At 40.3% G+C, this 21495-nt stretch overlaps 2 protein-coding genes across 4 annotated transcripts in view; one reads left to right on the top strand and one right to left on the bottom strand.

The window, feature by feature from the left end:
* The first annotated feature begins 320 nt into the window (after positions 1-320).
* CCDC28A (coiled-coil domain containing 28A) lies at positions 321-17030 on the top strand. 2 transcript variants are annotated; one of them, XM_010137106.1, is made up of 5 exons: positions 321-520; positions 1566-1729; positions 2687-2841; positions 3425-3447; positions 4485-4607. In XM_010137106.1, exons 1-5 carry the CDS (start codon positions 363-365, stop codon positions 4537-4539), a joined length of 555 nt encoding a protein of 184 aa, XP_010135408.1. In that variant the 5' UTR covers positions 321-362; the 3' UTR covers positions 4540-4607. The 2 variants fall into 2 exon arrangements, with proteins under 2 accessions (XP_010135408.1, XP_010135410.1); XM_010137108.1 differs by lacking the exons at positions 3425-3447; positions 4485-4607 and adding an exon at positions 16786-17030.
* REPS1 (RALBP1 associated Eps domain containing 1) overlaps positions 16983-21495 on the bottom strand; it is a 46841-nt gene continuing 42328 nt past the window's right edge. For both annotated transcript variants that reach the window (XM_010137110.1, XM_010137109.1), the window contains exons 15-19: positions 21271-21456; positions 19805-19900; positions 19042-19190; positions 18275-18380; positions 16983-17228 (exon numbers count right to left, since the gene is read on the bottom strand). In XM_010137110.1, the coding sequence (XP_010135412.1) occupies positions 17160-17228; positions 18275-18380; positions 19042-19190; positions 19805-19900; positions 21271-21456 (606 nt within the window). In that variant the 3' untranslated portion in view covers positions 16983-17159. The remainder of the gene's footprint in view (positions 17229-18274; positions 18381-19041; positions 19191-19804; positions 19901-21270; positions 21457-21495) is intronic.

The raw sequence follows: 21495 nt of genomic DNA, 5'->3' as shown, positions 1-21495 counted from the left end.
GGTTCTTGGGCAAGGGTGGGTCGCCGCTGTTCCTCGGTATTTCGGTTGGCGCGGGCTGGAGTCGCCACGGCGTTTTCTGGCGGTGGTCCGTGGTCACAAACTCGAGATGGGTGGGAGGGGCCTGTCGGCGGAGGCGGATACCGAGTATTGTAATTCCTCCCTGTCCTGCCCGTCAGGGCAGGCCTGGGCAGCCGCTGAAGACTGGAGCTTTCCTTTGAGGAAGCGAGTGACTGCTCATCTTGGAAGCAGCGGTAAAGCTGCATTGCCGTGCACTGTGACCTGTTTTTTCCCTGCTTTCACTGTAAATGAGGTTTTTTTTACTTTTTTTCTTTCCTTTGGAGGACAAGAAATAACTGGGAGAGATGGAAGAAAGGAAAATCAAGAGGAGGAGCCCCAAATCATCTACCAGCCACCCTGCTCAGGTTGCTAACTCCAAGAAGAACTCGGTGCCGGTCAGTAAAAGTACAGCCTTTTCCAACCCTGCGCCACAGCCTACGGTACAGAAACCAAAGTTAAAGCGGTGAGTGTGGCAGCGTCTTGCAGGCTCAGTGGAAGAGAGGGCCAGAAACCTGCCCGTGCTCAGGCGGTCTAAAGGGAGTTTAACCTGGTTGGGACAGAATGGAAAATCAAAAAAGAGCTTCAGGCTTGTGAAAATTTTTGAGGACGCATCTTTTGTAGCAAAGCAGTTTGTGTTTAGTGCAGTATGAGGGTTATCCTTACAGAAAAGGGAAGTGCTTAGTAGTGTTCTTGTAAGCTTCTTGTAAACATTACACAGTGCTGCAGACTCCTAACAGTTTAGCTGAAGAGATGACCGCCTGTTGTCACTGTTGGAAGAGTCACAGCAGAGCTGGGTGATCAAATGTGGCAAACGTGGGCATTGTACGGGAGCCAGCAGAGCCCCAGGCGTGCAGCTGTGAGGAACAAGTAAAATCCTGCGTACCGCAGGGTTGGAACTGACAAGTAGGGCAGGAAGCAGAGGATGTAAATTGAAGAGGATGGGCTAGAACTGGAATTTCTAGGTGGTTTTTGTTTGGGGACCTGTCAGCGGGGGCTCCCAGGCTGTACTCATGAGCACAGAGGCATTCAGCTCTTCAGAAATTCTGGAATAGTTTGTGTGTCATGGGTGATGTATCTCTTTCAGTCTGAGAATGTTAATTTTCCTGCATGTTAGAAAATACATTTCTTGGCCGCGGCAGATAAAGTAGATAAATGAGTGAAAAGGGTTTAAAAGTGAAATGTTAGGTGGAGAGAGGCAGCAGAGTTTATTGACCTGTAAGTACTGGCTGACATACATACATGTGCTCCGCTGATGTTTCCCACTGTTAGTGGGAAAGAGATTGTTGGAATCCTTTGTTTTGCAGTACCAGACTGTCAAGATAGTGTCGTCGTTCTTTATTCTCAAGACAAGCCATTTTTTTAAATTGAAAGGATGGAAATATGTATTTTATATATATATTCCATTTCATTTTCAAAGCCCGTATGTACACGTATCCTACGTTTCAGATTCCCAGTGAAAGCAGGAAGTAGTGTTTTTGGTTTGTTGTAATTATGTATTTTTTTCCCAGGGTAATAAAAGAGAAAGCCAAACCTCCAGGAGGCGAAGCAAAAGGGGCACAGGCAGCGCCCATCCAGCATTCTTTTCTCACAGATGTGTCAGATGTCCAGGAAATGGAAAGGGGACTTCTGAGTCTCCTGAATGACTTCCACTCTGGCAAACTTCAAGCGTTTGGTAAGTGCATGGATTGTCTGTATCCAAGAATAGTTTTTATAGCTAGACACCAGTAACAACTGCAAACAAACGTGCTGTATGGACAGACTGCCCCTTTGTCCTGCCAGTCTCTGCTGTACGAAATGAAGTTAACAGATCTTAACCGGGTGTTTGAATGATAGTCCTCTGGTAAGGTCGTCTTTGATGTGCGATGATGCAAAAGCCCTTTCATTGTTCCTTCCCGCACGACATACCAAAGGCTGTACCTTGGCTGGTGGGTCCAAGATGCCAAGTTTGAAGTCACTTTTTTATGACAGTGTAGAAATAATAAGTAGTAACTCTGTTTAGCCCCTGATTTTGCTGTGTAGCAACACTTTTGACTGTTGGTAACAACTTTTACGGAATCCAATGCAAGTGCATTTTACCCAGCTTACTCTTCTGTCTTAGCACCTTGCTATCCTTACTACCTCACAGTCAGTGGGCGTTTCAGAATAAAACATGATGCTCTTCTGCTTCCTTTTCCCCCCCTGTACTGAGTAGAAAGATGCCTACGTGCTTTTGTGGGTTTAGTGCTGAGGTCAGCATGTTAATTCCACACTGATTTTATAAGAGAACCTGAAAAGTCTGTATTATATGAAGTATCAGTTACAAGAGAAAAACCCCAAAGATTAATCAAAATTTGGAAGAAGGTTTATTGTGATCTATTTAAAGTTTAAAAACCAGGTGTTCCTAAATCAGAGAGAATTTCAGGAGTATAGAGAAAAATTTGTATCTTCTAGAAACCAGTCATTACATTTGGTGGTTATCATCAGTGCAGCACAACAGAAACTTCAGTAGTGAAACAGCGAGAAGTCATTGGGAAAGCAAATTCACTTGTAAATTTGATGTGTAAATTCTATTTCTGTGACGTAAAAAGCTGCGTCTTCACACCTTATTTGCTCTCTCAGGGTTCTTTAAAGCTGTTGCTCATCATTTTAGGAAATGAGTGTTCCATAGAGCAGATGGAGCACGTGCGGAGTATGCAAGAGAAACTCGCTCGCCTCAATCTGGAGCTCTACGGGGAGCTGGAAGAACTCCCTGAAGATAAAAGAAAGCTAGCCAGCGACTCCAACCTGGACAGGCTGCTGTCAGATGTAAGTACGGGCAAGGCAGAACACACGGAACTTTGCCCACAGCATTCGGCCCAGGAAAACTCTCCTGGGTGGGCAGCGATTTACGGCTGAGGGGTTCTGTAATGAACTGCCTGTGCTCCTCCTGGTTTTGAGGAAACACAGACCCTTGTTTTCCTTTTTTTATAGGCTGCTGTTTGCTTTGAGTGGAGCAGTCAAGCTGTAAACTGTCTTGAGGATGTTTAGAGACAGCCCTTTTCCCTGTGGTCCATCCTCCTACATCTGGGGAAGATCACACATACCAAAGAATTTAGATCTATATATTCGACACTTCCAGCTTCTCCTTCCTAGCGTATTTCCTTAAAAAACAAAACTGTTAAAATTTCTTCGAATTTCCTGAGATCAGCAGATTTAAACTTAATTTGGAGCTTCGTTGGTGTAGAATTCAGTGCAGGTTTGCTTTGCTTTTTCTAATAGAACCAAACATTTCAGCCCAAACTACTAGTGATTTCTGCCATTGCTTAAATGTATTTCATTACATCCGCATAACTTTTGCATTTGACTAACTGAAATGCCATTTCTGATTCTCTTTTCATGTGTATTGCAGCTAGAGGAACTGAATTCATCCATGTATCCTTTTCCTTAAATGTCTACTTTCCATTAGAATTATTGTTAACTGTTATGAAATTAGAGTCTATTTCCCCAGCAGCTGGTGTCTGTAGGAGTCCAGTCGCTGCGGTCTCCTTTCTTCTGAATTAGTGCTGTAACACAGCGTGGCTTTTAGGTTCTTCCAGCAGATAAATGTCTGGATCCTCAGACTCAGTTAAAGGCAGTTTTTCATAGCTAGTTTTTCTAGCTAGTGTGTACCACTTCGGACGGTGTGTTGACAGCCGATGGCAAAGCCCAGCGGAAGCAGCGTGAGTGTCTCACTGAGACGTTTTCGAACAAACATACATCACAATATTCCTTCAGTAGTATTCAGAAGAGTTCTGTCCCGCTGAGAAGGGAATCCTGTTACCTTGGAGTTACCCCTAGAAATACATGCAGCTGTTTATCACGGAGTTTACTGTGAGAACTGGACTCACCTTTTTAATTGGTTGGGTCGAGCCCTTCAGCAGAGCTTTGGTAATTGAACAAGTGTGTTCTCTTAGCTGACCCAGAAGATCAAGCTACATGTCTTAGCTTGTCTTTTACACCGTACTTTTGATAAGCTAAGAACACAGTTGAAGAGTGTTGCATTCAGCTTATACTGCAGTCCAGTTATTTCTCGTTACACACTTTGTGTGCAGTGAGGAAGGTGACTCTGGATTGGCCCTTAGGATGCTGCTCTGGTATATACATTCCCTGTGTCTGGGCAAAGCTGTTTAAGGCCAGGTCTCCTCAAGAACACAAGTGGCATGTGATATTTTTATCACTGTTACGTGATATTATTCATCTGCCATCCTCCTTGACCTGCCAGGTAATTCTGGAGGTGTGTAATGCTTAGGTCTTGTTGAAGAAGATTAATCTGCTGGTTGAGAACTAGCATAGGACTTACTTACGAGAACTGAATTCACCCAGACTGGTGCACGGCTGTCACAGGACGAAGCGTAGTTTCCTGTAATGCTGCTACCTCATTCATTCCTCAGCTGTAGCTGAAAATGATACTCCTTAACAGTTTGTGTCAGCCAAAAACTACATTTAGCAGATGCTCAAGATATTCCAAATAGTACCACGGGCTGAAAGAACAGCGCTGGCAATTTGGATTCTCCCAGCAGCTTTTCTTTTTTTCTTGACAGCAGAATCTGGAACAGTTGTGGTTTTGTGGTTTTGGTTTTGAATTTTACACAATGGAGAATCAAAGTGCAAATCCAAGCATTTATTTTTGCACATTCCTCTTTGAGCACTGCATTATGTCAGGACTCGGTATCTAGAATGTTAAGTGGGTTATTGTGACACTATGCTTTTTATTGCCTTATTTAATAGGAAAATGGGGTAAACTTGGAAGTACATTCCTTCTGCTCAGCTGAAAATGATGTATGTATATAAGTGCATTAGTGTTTCTGCAGTTTTTATGAAAGCAGTGATGATTTGCCTTTCTGGTCAGTACGGAGACAATCTGCACATTGTATCTTAGTGCTTTGTTGATCAGTGACGTCACAGATTAATTTATTGTTAATAAAGTCAAACATTTTAAATGTTTCATTTAGAGAAGGTGCTCTCTGTTCAGTTGCATTAAAAAGATACAGATGAGTTATTGCATGGTCTGAATGTTTGCAGAGTTTACTGTGAATAATTACAGATGTCACTAAATCACAACTAGCATGTGTGCTAGCAGTCCACACGATGTGAGCAAGTATTGTGAAATTCCTAAACTGGGTAAATAGTTATTGTTCAATAAATCCAGTATATGCAATTTTGTGGTGATTCATATGTTATAATATAGAGAAAAGTCTGTATTAGTGTAAAATCAGGCTGGTTTTACATCCAGGAGTTCTATCCTGGTGCATCAATCCATGCCTTTGGCTCCAGATATTCTTTATTTTTGTTTTTTGGGTAATACATTCAGATTCTATGTTGTGTATACTTACTGCACAAGGAATGAGATCTTTATCTAGGAAAAAAAGGAAAGGAAAGGAAGCTAGGGAGGAAAGCTTCCATCTGCCCAAAGTGGGCATGTGGGCAGGGAACAAAAGATGCCTTTTGTTGGCATCTTTGGAGAAGATGCTGCTTCGGCCACAAGATGTAGTTGTGGGTTCTGTTAGCTCCTGCTCATTTCTGAATTACGTGTATCCCTAAGTCTGCACTCTGTAGATTGTTTGAACACCTCAGCGTGCTCTGGCAGCAAACTCAGCCTCAAACACCCTTATTGCCTGCCTCAGCTATCAGGCAAATCTCAATGATTAATGAACCAGCAGGGACTCCAGTTGGGCTTTTCCTTCATGGAATCACGTATGAATGAGAGCATCTCTCTTGCATTGCTGAGATTCTCCAGGAGTTTTGCACATTGGTAGAAAGTACCTCGAAGTCCCAGCTCGCTGCTGGGTATGTACCTGTGATGTGAGATCCAGAGACAGCTTAGGAGAATTAGAACACAAAATGCTCCTCACAAAATAAAGGCTGTGGCCAGTAAGGGGCAATTACCCTTTTCTGTGCAGTAACTGCTTGCTGTCAGCAAGGCTCCTGAACACAGGTGAAGCAGCAGCATGTTTTGGCCTCAAGGCATGTACAGATGCAAGACAAGTCATGGAAGCAAGAGTCACTGGCAGCACTGCAATTACACAAGCAGCGTGACATTCTTGCTCATTTGGATTCAGGAGGAGAGATGTACCCTCACTAGCAACCTTGTAATGCTAACTGGTCCCAAAACTCCCTTCAAACCAGGGGTTTTCATAGTTTAAGCTGTTCTGCAATAGAGTTCTCTTTCTTTTTTGGGCTCTGTCATCTAGCTCTGCTTAGGCGTATGACCAAACACCTTTCAAATAACTGACAAATGCGTGGTCTGGTGGATGTCTTGATCTCTGAAATTCTGTAGCAGTACATGCAAGTATGTAATGTGTAGGTATAATATGAGATACAGACATAAACACCTTTCTCAAGCAGCTGTTGGGAGTTACACAAGAATTAGCACCTTTTTCTTCAACCAGCTTAAGCCCACAGGCAATCAAAAGTCACAGTGCATTAACTGCAAATAATTAAATGCTCTTAACCTCCTCCTGGATACAAATTTGCATCTTTTACACACTCCAGTAATGGCAAATGCTCATTATCTTCCAGATTCGTACAAGAAAATTTCATAGCAAGATTTCTGAGAGACTGAGCTTCTGTTTAGGTCATAATAAACTAATGGCATTTCTAGGCTCTTACAGGAAAAGTCTATAACAAATTTGTGGACAGTCTTTTGTAATTACACAAGTACATAAGTGGCTGCAGGAAATGAGCTCCTTTTCTGTTATCTTGTTTCGTGAAGAGTTGTTTACGGAGATAAAACTGTATTAATGCTGAACGTTTCCTGGCCTAAACTCACACCACCAAACAGGTGTTTTAAAGATGATGCTCTTTCCTGCATCACTGATCTAGAAAACCTCTCTCCAAGAGACATTGCTAGATCTTCAGTGAACTAAAAGAGAAAACAAAAATCAGGAAGAAAAGCTAATAGAAAAGGAAAGTATCTAAGGAAATAGGATTTGGAAGAGATGAGAGTCAGGGGTATTAAATTAACTGCCTCTTTCTTAGAAAACAGCAAGACATTATTAAAGCAGACATCTTTTGTTTAGGAAATACACTGAACTCTGAAAATATGCTTCAACATAAGAAAGGACTGATTTTTTTTCCAGTAAGTTATTGAAGTGACAGACGTACACAAACTCTAACACACCCAGGCTGAGCTGTGTCCCGGAATCTCAGTTGTGTGAAGGAACAGAAACACAAACTTACCAAGGCTGACAGCCCGGATTCTGTCAGTGCTCAGCAGGTTGTGCTTTGCAGCTGTAACAGTGGCACGTTACAGCCTTGTACACCGCAGGCAAGATATGAGACCGCACAGCTACATCACATCCTTCATATTTTACTTGGATATTGTCTGTTAACGGCTGCTGAGTGTCCCCACTGATCCCAGCTCATCATGGTTACGTTGCAGTTCAAGGTATTTCACCTTCAACACGGTGTATACAGGGACTCTGAAGCACCAGTGTATGATGCTTGGCATTTTTCACATGCCTCAACTCTCGAAACATGATGTGCTTTTAGTTTTAGTTCTGTTCATGACAAATTTTGAAAAGCTACCTTACCCCTTGCCTTCCCAAAGAAGAATTGAGTGTCTCTGTTTTTTCTTATTTCTTCAAACACAGGTCCACGATTTTTGCATGAGTTAAAACTCACACAGAAAAATGAAGGAAATTACACATTTCTCATAAAAGGCAAAACTCTTGTCCTAGGACAGAGTTGTCCTTTGTCCACATATAGTCTCAAGCTTCTGACAAGAAATCAAACCTCCTGTTTTCACATGGATGATTTCCCCAGCTATTCCCTTCTGTAAATACCTACTGCAGGTGTAAGAGAAGGAGCTTCCTCTCCAGGAAGGAGCTTTATCTGTCACAGGGAAGCTGGGCACAGAGCTCACTTCTTCAGAAAGAAAACGGCAGCCAAATTTGGCCCAGACTGCCCCAAAGCCCACCAGGGTGCAAGCAGGCTCGCTGCACGTCAGAGCTGCTGCTTCTAAACACGCTTGCACTTCATCACTCCCCGCGCGATCAGATGTGGCACCTCACATTGCACACCCCATACACGAGTCGTCCTGCCCATACGCAAACACCCAGCTCCAAGCAGAGACTAAGGCAGAACTTGTTTTAGCCAGCAATACTGGAAATTCATTCCTTCTTCATTACAAATGGTTGCACTCTCTGTCAGCCATCAACGCCTTGTGCATCTCACTATCGTCAACACAAAACACGGCTTCATCACAGCCCTCTTCACTCACTATTAAGAGACAGAATATTTAAAATTAGTTAGTATGTACCAAATCCTCCTTGACTGCCCGTAAGTTCCAACCAGCACAGTGTGAAACATTGGATAGCAGGAACAAGGCATCAGAGCAGGCCCCACCTAACAACTGCACTGGAAACAGAAGACGTTTTTATTAGACCTGCATCAATAAAGCAGCACCTAAATAAAGCAGAATCTAAACACAGTTCTGGGCTTCAGCAGAGCTGCGGATCAGCTGACGCGTTTAAATTTGCGAGTGCCAACCTAGAAACACTTTGTGTGAGCTGCATGTTGTCATCTTCACTCTTGAGAATGTGCTACTATTGCCATCATATTTTATAATTTAAGATTGTTAAAAGCTTGCAGAAAAAGAAATACTTCTCCAAATCACACCTTCCATCTTTGTTTTAATTTGTCGCCAGAAAAACTGATCGCATCCCTCGCTTTAAAAACCCAGCGCTTTAGATGTTCCAGCTACTGGAGGTAATTGCAACACAAAACGTAAAGCAGCTCTCAGGATGTGACAGTTGATGAGGGTAACAAAGTATATTGCATGTAAGAAACAGCATCAAAAATGCAAAGATCTGTGCTCACTTGATTTGGCTTTTGGAGCACAAACACCTTGATGGAGGAGCTCAACTTCTCTCTTTGTTCCGATTACCGACCTGACACATCTCTGCCTTCTGATGCAGCGGTGGTTGTTGTCTGCTGTCATTTCTGTAGATGCACTGTAAATTAAATGTCTAATTTAGTGGAAACCATGAGTGTTCTATCCCCAGAACGTGACTGAAATTCAAAGTTAGCAGGAGACTTGGTTTCTAAGGCAAGGCAACATCTTTTACGTTCCAGACTGGCCTGAAACAATTGTTCTCAGCAGCTCATGAAACTACCTCAGCAGATCCAATTCAAACCCACAGCCAACGGATTCACAAAGCCATACAAACAAAACCCAGCATCCCCTCAAAGCAGCCCAGCTGAAATGGAAACGTGCTTGTCACACCCATTTGAGAGGTGTAGCCCCTTGGGCTAAATCTACCTTGGAGAGAAGATAGAAGTGCCAAGTGCGGATTTACAAGGAAAATGATCACCAGTAATTTGTACTTTAGAGACATCGAAAGCATGTTTTTAAATTCAACAGCACCAGGAAAGGCTTTCTCTGCCACCAAACACACAGAGACAAGGTATGAAAATAAACATGGTGGAAATGGTGAAAATAAACAAGTTCAGAGTGGCTGAACTGCCCCAGTTTCTAAATCTGCAATCCACACTGTTAGGTAACGAAGTGGGGTCTTCGACAGCAAACGAGAAACACGTTACGACAGAACACACGATTACTTCTGTAAACGTATTCAGCCAAAGAATCACTGGTGAGCTGGATCGGGACCAGAACCACTGCTCCAAACACTCTCTTTGGGTGGGGTTTCAGGAACATTTTCAAGCCTCCAAAACTGCGCTTGCTGGGAAAAAATCCAAGGCAATACCGACTCTTCACTCGCTCTCCCTAATGAAAACGTCTAACCAGTAGCAGCAGGGTATGACAGCAGCAGATTTTAATGCATGAAATTCGTGGGGTCTTGGAAAACCGCCCTACAGCATGCATGTTCAAAACCCTCACTTTTATTTTTTGCTATTAAATTAGAATTTTATACTGTCATTTTGAAAGGTGTGTGAAAACAAGACACCCTCAGACAGGGTAAGGAGTGGACGTTGTTCCTCGTTCCTATGCCACACCCTTCCACAGGATCATCACACCAGTTCTGCGTGGCCATATGTGCAGACTGGCAAGCACTGTCTCTACACAGAGCTTAAAGAAGATTAAAAAGACGCAAACTTCAAAACAGGTCCCTCTCTAGCAGCACAGTATCAGGAAAATGACTTTTTGTCTTTAATCTTCAGCTCACTTCAGATTTAACTGTAAAATAAGTACTTTTGCAACAGCATGAAAATGCTAGGAGGAGGCAACCCAACAATGCCATTGCTAGAGTCCCCTGCAGAGCCTGTCCATGCTTTAGTGTCCCCTGCTCTCGATCTTCCATTACATCACGTGGTGCTCTACTTCACTAGTGCAGAAACACCACGTCCTTGTAAACATGCACGTGGTTCTGCGTCTGCAGCCTAGCTCTAGTCTAGCTAGTTGTGCTAAGCAGCTGCTGAACACAGGAACTCCTTGCAGGGACTGCCTGCCATTGCTGTTTTTTCTTCTGTTCAGAAAGTCAGTCTCTACAAGACTGACCAAGCACAAGGATCAACGCTCTAGCCAGAGCAGCACTAGAGCTCACGCTGCCAAGCTGGCAGACAAGAAGAGATCAAAGGATCCTCAACTGGTAATTCTCACCATTCTTCTGTACGAAAGGTCTTAACTAAAACAGAGCCCGAATTCCTGTGCAAGCAAACTCAGTTTTGTTTCAAAACTACCAACATGATGAAAATGTCTGCTCCCCACTGGTGATGATCAGGTCCAGCATCGCATCCCCTCTGGTGGGGCTATTACCTGGCTTAAGAAGCTACCCTCAGTCCTCCTGGATTGCCTACAGCGCACTGTGCAGCTCTTCCCGCAGATGCTGGGGTGGTTGAAGACCCCAGCCGGATGAGAGCCTGCGAGAGCGATGCCTCCTGTAGCTGGAGTAAGGCGGCTTCATCCATCTGACCACCCTGATCAATGCAATACTGCAGCACTAAGCCAAAGGCCAAAATACTGAAAAGACTTAAAAATTTCAAAGTACTGGAACAAATACAGTCCAACAGTTAAGCATGTGCCAATACAAGATACATTTATATGGAACCTTAAAAACTACGATGCACCTCAAAGAAAACAGGGGTATGTTAGAAGAAAACCAACATTCCAGATTAAAATCATTCCCACTACCACTGCAACAAAAAAAAACCCTTTTCAATATCTGTGTCAGGATTTTCAATCTAATTTCATGTAAACTCCACAGAAACTACACGAAAAAAGCACGCATTTTTTATTTTAAAAGCTGGCAATCCAGCTGGTTCAAAATGTAAGGCTGTGGCAGCCCTACTTCAGCTTTCTGGTTTTACAAGAACACGCAACTAGTTGAGAAAAAGGCTTTTTCTTACCTTCTACAAGCTAGAAGTGAAGTGTCTTAATTTCAGAGCAGTAGTAAGGGGCTGAATAGGCTGCCAAATCAAACAAGGTCTGAGATCAAAGCTGCACCTTTATGAAGCATCTTGAGTTCACCGAGACCCTGAGGATCTTAACAACAAAACCTCTCACTGGGTCACCTCCTAACTCAAGAATGGAAAACAATAATTAATACAACAAACATATGCTAAGCACCAGTCTAGAAAGTAGACTGGAAATGTTCTTAGATGAGTAAAATTAGTTTTCAGAAGTTTAAAAAGCCCAACTAACTTGGCTTATATTTTACACAATAACACTTTCTTTTGTTCTCATTTGAAAATAAGGCAGATCTTAGATATTCTGACAGAAACATTTCCAGAGTCGTCAGCCCAGACCTTAAGCAAATTATTAAGTTCAGTCTCTACCCCTTCACACATGTACAAACGTTTTCAGCAACGTGCTTTATCCTGCAGACTCAGCAGTTTGCAGGGTGAAGCTGAGACCCAGAAGTCCACGTTTATCGTGCTGGAAATGACAAGGAACTTCTCGCAGGGTGTCTGATAGAAGAGTCAGTTTGAACAAAGGTTTGATTCCACGGGACCCCAGGATGAGACTGAAATTTTCTGAAGACACCTACAAGCAGATTGTAAATCCACATGAATCAGGAATGAATTTTGCATTAAGACTTTATGCAAATTCACAGCAACTAGCTGTAGTGTACTACTACGAGTTTGCATCAGGCTGTACTTTCACCTTCAGGTTTCAGCAACGCACTTGAAACAGACTTGCTCGGAAAGCAAGCTGCCTGCACGCATGATTTCATGTGTCTGTTGTTAAATTTACACGCCCAAGTGAGGAAGACACAGAAATTCCCATAATCTACCAAAAGTCTCATACTACAAGTTCATTTTGAAGCTACCAGCTTGATCATCCAAACATGTGGATGCTGCAACAAACCTGCAAATCACGAAATGTAAACAGACTAGGTAAATATATATTCAGACTTATAATTTACACTGAGTACGCGAGTTGGACAGGAGCACTACATCATGCAGAAGCTGCAAGCTTCCTCTGGATCCAGCGTTCAATCCATCTGCCCCCATTTTTCTCTTTTCCTTACTGCTGGGTCGTAAGTGTGAGGACACGAATATAGAATAATACATAAAATTACACATCATAACACCTTTATCAACATTTTAAACCCCAAATTCTAGCTTGGAATCAACATCGTGTCTATTTTCCGTTTGATTTCTGGCAGTACTCACTTTGTATTAATTCAGATAAGGACAGTGACAGTTAAAATGCAACCCCCTCTTCAGTCAATGGAGAAAACCTTTTTCCATGAGAGGAACAGAAATTTTCCTACTATTCTACATGCACAGCTATTTGCAAAAAAGGAAGTTTAAAAACTTCAAAGGAATCCGCTGCTTGAAAAGGCCACAGGAAAAAAAAGAGAAAAAAACCCCCACTCACAACGCAACATTTGATGCTTTTGGCATGCAAAGTTCTCCAAGGTTATCAATCAAATGCAGTGTGTTTCCTGGTTAGCGAGTCCACCTATGGAAGCAGCTTGGCAGAAACCATAAAATCCAGTAAAATAGTGTACATCCAGGCACAATTAGTGCACAAACAATTTTTAAAGGAAGAATTACACCTTTAAAACCCATTTTGCCAATTTAAAGAAATATTACTGAAAGGAAATTACACAGTATTAAAACCCTCCCTTCAAACACGAAGGAATTTTAAAAAGCAATTAATTCAGACTCCTGTAGAAAAAAATAATTTTATATTTGGCTTGGGCACTAATTATCATCAGGACAACACTGTATAGTCTCGTTACTAGTATAGAGACATTTTTCCACACAACCGCTAGCTAGTGGTTTTCAAAGACTGTAAGAGAACCTAACATTTAAACTAGTTTTATTACTAGAGAATCCAATCCTTGGTTTTCATGTGTTTTCCTTTACAGAGCTGTATTATAAATGACTAGTACATCGGCATGCATGGCAAAACAAGCTGCAAATCTGCTTATGAAATTTAAGTTGTATGTCTCAAAAAACGGAACTTTGGGGAGTATCAATGAATACTGAACTGCACACAGACTCTGTATTTAAGCAATCTAAGCATGAAACTATTTTTAAAATACACAAGTTATTTTTAAATCTTCCACAGAAAGTAAGAATTGTTATTATTCACTTGGGATTAACACATTTTTGTACATTCTACCATTTCATAAATCTACATTCTACTAGAAACTAAGACTAGAATGAGTCAGGAAACCGTGATTTTTCTTTTTTCTTTTTTTTTTTCCTTTCAGGAAAAAGGGATTCAGACTAGGTCATACATGAAGTTGCATTTAGAGACAAACTGCACACAGCTGAGCACAGGAGAGTAGCTTAACTCTGCCCTAAATGTAGAGCGAAACACAGCACACCCCATCCATAAGGGACAGAGACATCTCACACAGGAAACAATGCTACAAATTTATTTTCTTTAGTTTTCAATTTTTATAACCTCAACTATGTTTATCCCACATAAAACGTTTTCAGTAGTAAGAGATCCTCTAGTTCATGTACTATACAATGCAAGTAAAATGAGGGGCGTGTGAAGTACAAAAAAAATTGAAAATACTATCTTACATTGAGTAGACTTTAAATACTGATCAAAAAGTGTTTTTTCAGCTTTTTACCTCTGCATTTTGGAAATCTTCTCCGCAGCCCAAAGACAGGCAATGAATGGAGGGAAAAAACAACTCCAAAGCAGGTGGAATGAAGAAAGAGGCACGTTAGTAGGAGGAACAAAGGAGAATCAAATGAGAAAAGTGACCCCCTCCAACAACAAAGTCCAAAGAAAACCACACTGCAGGTGTTTCAGAAATGCACGCTGCTGTCCGTCCCCCCCAGCTGGGTACACAAATCACACCCCATACTACTGAGCAGTCTACATTAACACTTGCAATGCAGAGACCACATCTCTTGTATGGTACATAATTCCTTGCCCCAAAGAGCTTACAATCTAAGTTCATAAAAATAATCCATCAGGTAGCTGGATCGAGACCAAACAACATGGAGAAGACAGGGCAGTAATTTTCTATGGGATTAAATCTGGATTACATTAATAACTGAGGTAACTTCTGAATGTCATTGGCAGTGATGTTCCTAAGACATAAGTAATTTTTCAGTTACAAGCTCTTCATGAAAAACTGGTTTAAAATGTACTCAATGATGCATTAAAAGTAATCCCAAAATTTCTTAAAAATAGACTTGCTGGCAAGACAAAAATGTTCAGACTGCTTAAGTACTTCATTTAAGACATTAACTTGTTGTTCCACTAGAAAGATATGGACATTACGGAATTCATATGTACACGTCACATTTGAATGTAAAAGGCTTTTTACATTTAAGAATAAAATGTTAAATTCTGATTTAAGAACCCTGCTGCTATAAACACAGGCTTAGTTAAAATTTAATATGAAAATAATTAATATGATAATACCATTTTAAAATCTGTTAACTTTAAAATAAACTACAGACAAGATACAGTTGATTTGAAATCAGCATTCTTTAAGTACAGTAAGTGATCACTTTTCCCACTTTTTAAAACACCGTTCTTCCTACTTGGCAGGTATAACAGAAGTCCATGAACTTTGAAGTTTTTTAGTTTTGTTTTGGGGTTTGATTTGGGGTTTGCTTGTGCATTTTTTTTTGGTTGGTTTTTTTTTTGCATTTCCCTAGTTATATCTTATTTTTTGAAGTTAAAGTCTTGTACTTTATCTACTAATTGGCCAGCTGAAATGTAATTTCTGTCACTTTTGCGCCCATTTAGCTATCACTTCCTAATCCCTTTACATGCAAACAGAAAGTACTTCTTTCATGCAGCGATGACATTCGTGCCTTTCACACCAGTGAATCTTATTTTGGATTATATATATATGCTATCTGCAACACTTCTGTGTCTTTGGAAAAAAATGTTGGAATAGTTATAGTAATAAAAATTAACCAGAATTATCCAGTCTGTATATGATAACCAAAAAGAGAAACACTTCTTTGTGTGCTGTAACAAACAACATGTCCAGCAGAAAAATCTGACTTGAGCACTCCTTCTGGAAGGGAAGCAGATGTTAAGAGAATTTCATTTAAGCACAGAAGTGAGACAGTGAGGATAGGGACTGCTAACAGGTGATCCGTTTAGTTTTAATATTGAAAAGCACTCTCAAGGAAATCGAACCAGAAATGAAGACTAAAGAACTTTACATTTCTTTGATCAAGTCATTACCAGCATTTACTTTTTAGAAGTTACAACTGTATTAAATTTGCTTATAGGAGGATACAAAAGGAGTATAGCCACAGATTACCAAAAGAATTTGATAACTAAAATGAGAGAAGAAAATGGTCAAGGGATTATGATCAACCGTTTCTCATACACGCCACAAAATTACAAAAAATTCCCTGCAGACCTGTAATACAACCCTCCCCTACGTTTGACTGAGTTTCAGTTCCCAGTAAAGATGAATCCACAAAATTAAAATATTGTGCTGTTTTATTGGTGTAAAAATCACACAATTGCTAGTTCTGATTCTGCAGAGATACATCCATGCAGTTAAACATCTATGATCCCACAGCCAGAAGAAGCCATTAAATAGAATATCTGCTGTTAGTCAGCAATTAATGCAAATTTACATATGAGATCAAAAGGTGTGTATCATACAATATACAACAAATCCTAATACAGTACATCAACCTGAATAGCAGAATACACTCAGGGAACTCTGTTAATAGTGAAGCCTGTCTAAATGCCAGAGAAATAAGGCCTGGAAACAAGATGACAGAAGGTACCCCAGAATTCCTAAGAAGCAAACTGTTCATTTTTTGAATTTATTTATTTTTTTTTTGCTGGGAATTAGAAGTTCATAGAGGTATTGACACATTACTTGACAATACAATTTGTTATAGTGAAGACTGGTGGATGTGACCTGTTATTAAAAGGTAATATGTGAAACATGCAATTACAGGTGGTGCTTAAGTAATGTGTAATTAATATGCTGGGCATTTACACCCAACTCTTTTCACAAAAGGGAGGACTGGAAAAGGCCTGTTTGGTAGACTACCAACTGTACCATAAATCTTCGTGTGCATGCGACTGAATCAGGGTCATAAACGGGTAAAATGTGAACACCTGACAATCTGTGGTTACATACTCTAGAACGTATGCAGCAAAACCACAAAACCCAATCCAGTTCATATGGCAAAGAGCCTGCAAGAGCTCTTGTCAGCCTGCGTAAGTGGGTTTATTGCAAAGAGGCAGGCTTGTGGGAACTGCGGACAACTTTCCAATTGCGAAAGGCAGCTCGGGAAGTAACATTGGCTGATGACAGATTACTAGTTTCTCTCGTTTCTGGCACAACAAAATAAATGCCATAGAGAAAGAAGAGTTTACGTGCTTGAAGATTAAAGTCAACGGATTAGCAACCCTCTTCTGCAAAGGTGTTTCAATGGGAAAAAAGAAACCACTAAAAAATTCCAGTTGGAAATTTTGGCGACAAACTCTGCAAACTCAAGTCATCATGGATGCTCACAGAAAATGAAGTGAGAGGCAGTGTCACATTCAAGGAAAAAGGTTTTTCTCTGTACTGAAATCAAAATACTTAAATACAAAAGTGGACAAACTGACAAAACAGAACCACAACATTTAATGTAGAATAGAGTGCACTGAGCTAGATGCATGGATCTTTAAATAGGCGTTGAAACCAATACCCCTTTCAAAATTAGTAAATTCACAGTTAACGGCAGTAGGCTTAGAGGTGAGAGAAGGGTCGAAGTTGTTCCAGTTGGACTTCCAGGGAGATTCTCTCTTCAAGAACATCCTACAAAAGAAAGATTTTCTACTGACTGTCCACAGGGAATGAACACTAAAAATTTCCTCCTTCGCTCAAAACTGGTAAACGTCAGGGTAACGTCCTCCCTAAAATCTGGAGAACCCTTCCCACAACCCGAAGAGAAGACTGGCTAGGTAGTACCTACTCATAAATGAGAATATTGAATACTTTGCTCAAAGGTGAAGCCATTTAGTAATTTTTAATTCCTTTCAAATCACCCAAACCCGAAAAGTTGTAGCCAGCTATAATATTCTCAAATGCCACTATAATGTTTTCAAATGAAGTTTAAAATGTTAAGGGGGGAGCTCTCATCTCAGTTGAAGGACTGGAAACTCACAAGGTTTCCTCTCCCAGTTTTTCCTCTTCTGTGAATTTTATGCACCTTGACTCTCAAACAGAAAAGTGAAATTCAGGCTTGACAGTTTTTAAAATGGCCTATCTTCCAGTCTAGACAGTATCACATTAATTCACGTTTACATTTAAGATTTTTTTAAAATTAACTTGATAAGTAAAATTAGGTATCTCAAGGTAAGATGACGAGAGAAAGATGTTAAGATGGTGCCTAAAGATAAATCCAAAATGATAATAACTCATCTAGCAAAGCAGATGACTCTTACTAAGCTGCAAGTTTTGTATTCCAGATTCTTGTATTTGTTTAAAAATATTTATAGTTTTATTAAGGCTTTAAGGTTTATTTTTTCATTCAGAAGAAAGCAAACCACTTCAGCAGCTCTTCTCAATGCTGCTTTTAAAGTATCTGATGACCACAACAGCCACCTAGAATTATTAATACTAAATTAAGATTTCTCCTTTTTTATGTTCAGTGTAATTGAAAGCAAATCAATGCATTGAAAAATGTGTTTTGTAGTAGTGTCCTCTGTAATTTCACAATTAGATGTATTCTATGATCTATAAAACCAGCTACATATTTTATACCAATATCCTCTACTATGTGTATTGTTGGTTTGCAGAGATGCCTGTTACTGTGCATCACTTGGGCTCTTCTCTTAAACAGACAAAGATGATGGAATTACCTTTAGCTGCTGCTGTAGTTCACTATTCAATCTGGCCAAAACAGTGTTGGTTTCCTTGTTACGTCTGATTGATGCCTGAATTGCCTTTTTGTCTTTCCCCACTGATCTGAGAACATAATACAAGTATTGCAATAAGTAATTTTGATGCTTAGCTGAATAGCTCATCTTTAGTCCCTTCTTTTTAAACAAATAGAATCCCCTTTTCACATTTTTTAACTTGTTACACTTAACTTCTGCCTCTTTTGCCTTGTTTGTTTGCACCGAAGCTACACGTAATTGGTTTCAACTGCAACAGCAAGCAGCACAATTTAAAAGCTTGTTTTAATTCATTTTCTCCAGTCCTAACACATAGTACCACATTCATTTACCTCAGAAGTGACTAATGTAATAGTCTGCTTTCACGCTAGGATATAAGCAGTGCACATTTTGGACTATTCAGAGCAACCATTAATTAAAACTAAACACTACATCTTAATACTTCCACCACTTACTACCAACATACTCAACATACTTGCATAAGTTAAAAAGAGTTTTACACTTTTAACACTGAATTTTGGAGTTTTACGCCCCAAAATTCAAGATCTCTAGAAGGTCTCCCTGTAGTAGAGCCTTCAGGATGATCTTCAAAAACCAAAGCCCTTTAAACCATTACATTAATCTAATTCAAACACACTGAAACTGACTGCAACTCCTGGAACAGAAAGCGTGTATGCTGTTTAAATGTAAACTTCCCAGTAACAGATGTATTTATACACTTCTTGGGTTACCTAGGAATAGATGGCTGTGAAGCAAGAACAGCAGCTATGACACCTGTTTTCTGTGTATGTTCCTCAGCTTCAGGTCTTAGCTCATCTTCTGATTTTAATCTTCTGCGAATAGGCTTTGGTGGTGGAGCAAGTGGAGTAGTGCCTTTACCCTGAAGAGGAAAACGCGGCCTGTTAATCCACACAAACTGCACTTCACTTGGATTACAACCTGGTAATTTGTTTGCGTTACCTATTCTTAAAACCAGTTAACTGATCTAACTGAAATTACAACCCATCAGGTATTTTCTGATGGACATCTAGCTGCATTCTGATATGGTCTGGAAAAAAACTTAAGTACTAAATCCTGATGAAAGGGCAAGTAAGTTGCTACACACTGACAAAGAACTGTGCAAGCAGAAACACCATGGTACAACTGACAACTGCAAATACACATCACCTCAGAGCACGCCTTCACCCCAGTAAGTCTGTGTCTGTAACAAAAAAACCCCTAATGTTAACCAAATTCTACACTAAAAGTTTTCCTCTGTTTCAAAAATTTAAACACAAGTATCTTAATTTTCTGCTATCTTGAGAATAAAGCTAATCAGGAACATCATCTGATGCAAAAATTCACCATATATGTGCCTATTTGAAGCACATACTGGACCAAAGAAAACTGGATTCAGGTGGAAGAGTATGATGTTGCTGTTGCAAATCAAACCAGACACATAATTTCGTATATATCAAGACAACTGCACTCCCCTTCCCAGTGTACTTTGCATACCACACTAGTGGGAACATTAGCAGGTGCTTTGTCTTCAACTCTTCCATCTGCTTTGGCAACTCTCAGAGAACTTGCAGAATCAGAGGGCTTTTCAACCTAAAGGAATATAAACTATATTTAGAAAATACCTCTTAATAAATGTTTCACTTGGCAACAGTTGGCATAGATACAAGTATGCTGTGCTTCTGATACATGAATACAGTTACACCTAAAATCCCAGTTCAAATCTTCTTGAGAAGCCTAAGCTGGAATCTAACAGCAATACCTGCTTTGGAGCAAACCTGTCTAAAATTATCTTGGTCACAAACACTGTCTTGGCCTGGGAGCAGCTTATACAAGGGGCACATCAGTAAAAAGCTGTTTTTCCAGAATCGACAGTCAGACCTCTGTCTTTTGCTAGAGAAGTTAAGATTTGATAGAGAACCTAAAATAACTATGAAAAAAAGGCTCAATAGTTACTTGAAAGTACTCTGCTCTCAGGCACTGAACGGTGGATGTTGGAAGGTCTCTGAGCATAGTCAAATCCCCAAAGTTATGAGGCGCTGTACAGCACAGAAGAGGCTGTGGCCTGATGACACACTGCTACAGCTGTTTCTGCTATTACATTACCACCATGATCTATTTGTTATCCCTCCAATGGAACACACCTCAGCTGTTCCCTGCCCACTTCAACGCAGAACAATTGACAAGCTTAACTCAGGAGTTTTCAGTGGCAGCTTAAGCTAAAACAGCTGATTTTGCAATGAGGTACATGGAGGATGCTCAAATGGTTCTACGTTGTCGACCTGTCTGATTAAGGGAAGCAAGAACATACTGCTGATAGTTGGGAGAACTTGAAAGCACCACAGGTACTTTTGCAACTGAGGATGCAGAGATGCCCCAGAGAATTTACAAACTGGATGAAGGCTACAAATTATGAAAGTAAAACATGAAGTAATTCATGTAGTAGCAGTAAACTATTATGACATTAATAGGAATAAACACTGAGGCTTCCAAACTTTTAAGTCCTGTGTCTGTAGTATGAAACAGTCACGGACAAAACAGGTTTTGTGAACACCTCTAGATCTATTATAGAAGGATGCCAGAGCTCTATTCACTTTAGCTGTTTGTCCAATAGCTTTGACATTAATGGAATTTTAGCAGATCTTTGTAATATTTGACAGTCATCTCATCTATTAAAACAGATTACTTCAAAACTTACCAGTAAGTCATTTGGAAGGCTGGCAAGAGTGAGCAGAAGAAAAGTTTTGTCTGTGCTAAGTCTTAAAGGAAAAGAATTTATTCTGCGTAGGTATTTGACGATTACTAAATAAGTGTAGCAGTGTGTAATGTAACGTAATTGCTGTCTAGCAATGGATTGGGACACCATAAAAAAACCCCAGAGTTCAAACAGCAAAAGTAGGTTTTAACGAAGTCTTGGTAACTGTTGGTGTTGAGCAATTGACAAGATGCTTGCTTCTGCTCACCTGCAAGACTTCTGAGTGTGTTTCAATATCATCATCTTCCTCTTTGTTTACACCTGAAACAGCAAATGCCTCAAACTGGCTGAAGTCTGCAAAATTTGGCTGTTCTGGTATTTGTTGAGGTGAGGTACTGGTATGAGCTATTAGGCCTTCAGCATCTACTGGGCGATGCACATGAGGACCTGCACTCTGCAATAAAATAAATAAAACGAGAATATTTAGTGACAT

This window comes from Buceros rhinoceros, unplaced genomic scaffold, assembly GCF_000710305.1.
Source record: "Buceros rhinoceros silvestris isolate BGI_N320 unplaced genomic scaffold, ASM71030v1 scaffold7915, whole genome shotgun sequence".
Classification (NCBI taxonomy): domain Eukaryota; kingdom Metazoa; phylum Chordata; class Aves; order Bucerotiformes; family Bucerotidae; genus Buceros; species Buceros rhinoceros.
The sequence above is the reverse complement of the archived record's forward strand: the minus strand, read 5'-3'. Positions and strand labels throughout refer to the sequence as shown.